The 2,807-nt window shown below is 36.3% G+C and overlaps 1 protein-coding gene across 1 annotated transcript; it reads left to right on the top strand.

The window, feature by feature from the left end:
- Positions 1-309: 309 nt before the first annotated feature.
- Positions 310-2,241, top strand: LOC126752613 (serine protease inhibitor 27A-like). Its single transcript, XM_050463548.1, has one exon. The coding sequence runs from the start codon at positions 556-558 to the stop codon at positions 1,879-1,881; it is 1,326 nt and encodes a 441-aa protein (XP_050319505.1). The 5' UTR covers positions 310-555; the 3' UTR covers positions 1,882-2,241.
- Positions 2,242-2,807: the final 566 nt, after the last annotated feature.

Below are 2,807 nucleotides of genomic sequence, written 5' to 3'. Positions count from 1 at the left end.
AAATTTCGTTAATAATGAATATTAATAAATTTCATTCGTTGAAATAAAATAATCTGAACTTTGCTAGTAAATGTTAAACTATGGTAACCCTAACCTGTGCATATGCTTGTATCTCTCTTATACACATGTCTCTTACTTACCTGCATCATCAGCGGCGATAATGTTTGTTCAGAGATTTAATTTATACGAAAATATCTGAACCGAAGAGTCTCTCCCGATCGCTTTTATTCTTTCCAGCTTGCATATCGCTGACTTTGAATACGCTCCTACGTCAGCAGCAAACAGGTTTTAAAGCTTGGTTCTGTGATGTGATTGTGTCATTCTAAGTCATCTCTTCAAAACGATCGGTTGATACGACAGAACGCGCTGGTGCTTTTTACGGTATAAGATACACTTAAAACTATGAAATAATAATACATATACACAAGCATATATAGTAAATTCGTTTCGTATCGCCAAGTAAACAATATTAAACGAGTTCAGAAACATACGTCAAGGCAAAAATTCGAAGACAAATATTCGGCAGTAGTGAATATTGCTTTAAATAATACAAATATGATAAGACATAGTTTAATAGTGTTTTTGTGCGGTATTGCACTATCTCAAGCCGCAGTATTAAACGGAATTGTGCCACCACCAACACAAGCACCTAATGCATTGCCAACTATTCCAAGCGGTATCTTTTTACCGGATGCGCAGATCTATGCATCGGCACCAGTTGGCGATTATGATTTTGACTTCTATGTGCCATATCGCAGTGATACATTAGATCTCTTTTCATGGTCACTGCTGAAACAAGTGCTGAGTGAGGAGCCCGGTAACGTCATCATATCGCCCTTCTCAGTCAAACTGTCTTTGGCGCTGTTAGCAGAAGCAGCGGGCAACGGTTCGCAGACACAGCGTGAACTCTATAGTACATTGACGGACATTAGGCAGCCGGATAACTTGCGCGGCTTTTACAGAAAAACATTAAATGTGCTTAAAAAGGAAAATCCTTATTTCACATTGAATTTGGAGTCCAAACTTTTCACAGACGTTGCAGTTGAGCCGCAACAACGTTACGCTGCCATACTGCATAGCTACTATCAAACCGATATCGAGCGTTTGGACTTTACAAAAGGCAGCGAGTCGGCGTATGTGATCAATAGTTGGTGCAATAATGTTACGCATGGACGCCTAACTCAACTCGTAAATGAGGGCAATGTACAGAATAATATTTTACTCATGGCAAATGTGTTGTACTTTAATGGCTTATGGCGTACGCCATTCAATAACACTTTCGAAGGTGTCTTCTTCAATACGCCAAAGAGACAATTGCGCGCCGATTTTATGGAGCTTACAGATTCCTTCTACTATTACAATGATGTTGCATTAGATGCGAAGATCTTGCGCTTACCTTATAAGGGTAAGAAGTTCTCCATGTTCATATTATTGCCTAAGGCACTGGGTAATATTGAGGTGCTTACACAGAATTTGGTCAATGACCAAGTGAAACGTATACAGTGGGCTATGGAACCGGCCAAAGTAAAGGTAACAATGCCAAAATTCAAATTTGACTTTGACAAGAACTTGAAACCGACACTGCAAACTTTGGGCATACATGATATTTTCACGAGCGATGCGTCGTTGCCGGGTTTGGCGCGCGGTGCAGCTGTTGCTGAGGTATTAAAAGTATCGAATGTATTCCAGAAAAGCGGTATTGATGTGAACGAGAAGGGCACCGAAGCCTACGCTTCAACAGTCGTGGAGATTGACAACAAGTTCGGTGGCACGCCACTCATCGAGGAGTTCAATGTCAATCAACCGTTTCTTTTCTTCATTGAAGAAGAAGCCACTGGAAATATAATTTTCGCCGGCAAAGTACTGGAGCCAACAATTTGAATGCGGTGATTTTTTGCGACATACTCGTATATACATATTTATATAAGTTTGTATTTTATAAGGCGTATTAGGAAGAAATAATTTAACAGTCACAAATCGTGAGTGTCATATAATGAATAAAAAATTGATATGCATGTAATGAGCCATATTATTAAGAAATTATACTTAATTTTGTGTTAAAAATACCTAAATGTGTATTTCTAAGTAATATATAGGTATGTACAAGTTCTTAAAATTAAGTGTACGAGTATTTTTTCTAATTTCATACTTTTGAAATATTTTTTACTCAATTATAAATATGTGATAAGTTTATAAGCAATGAAATAAAAAACAACTTGAAAGTTCCAACATTAAATATAACTTTGAATTGTTTAATTTATTAGAGAATTTAGACTCCAAACCATTAGACATCTTTACAAAAATATGATAGCTTGGCTTACTTTAATAACGTTTTCTTTTCTCGATGCAAGTTTTACCTCATTATATGGCAACATTACATCAATTCTACATCACACCTTGTAAAATTTTTAAATTTTTAGATGATAAAAAAACAAAAAAGCTGCCAACCAACTCATTCGCGATTTTCATCATTGAGCTTAACAAAATTTGCTAATTCATTATAGTTAGTAAAATAACTTGATTAAAAATATTTGTTATGAAAAGCTATAAACAAAAATCCGCTAGGTAACTCTCACTCTTACGTTTTGAGAAGGGTAAAAAATACACACACTAATACACTTTTCCTGAGACAGCGTTCTGAGAGAAAATAACCCATGGGGAAAAAATATTGAGAAAATAACAAGCATTATTTAACATCCCACTTTCGATTGCCAAGGAGCTAAACGTTGCCGAAAAACAACGTTTGAAGCAACAAATAAGGTTAGTTACAAAAAGTAGCTTGAGATTGAGATTGGCCGGGAGTCATC

This window comes from Bactrocera neohumeralis, chromosome 3 (genome assembly GCF_024586455.1).
Source record: "Bactrocera neohumeralis isolate Rockhampton chromosome 3, APGP_CSIRO_Bneo_wtdbg2-racon-allhic-juicebox.fasta_v2, whole genome shotgun sequence".
Classification (NCBI taxonomy): domain Eukaryota; kingdom Metazoa; phylum Arthropoda; class Insecta; order Diptera; family Tephritidae; genus Bactrocera; species Bactrocera neohumeralis.
Note: the sequence above shows the minus strand (reverse complement) of the source record. Positions and strands in the feature narration are given on the sequence as shown.

Excerpts from the sequence above, each read along its gene's own strand:
- LOC126752613 (XM_050463548.1), top strand. The coding sequence starts at position 556 with ATGATAAGACATAGTTTAATAGTGTTTTTGTGCGGTATTGCACTATCT.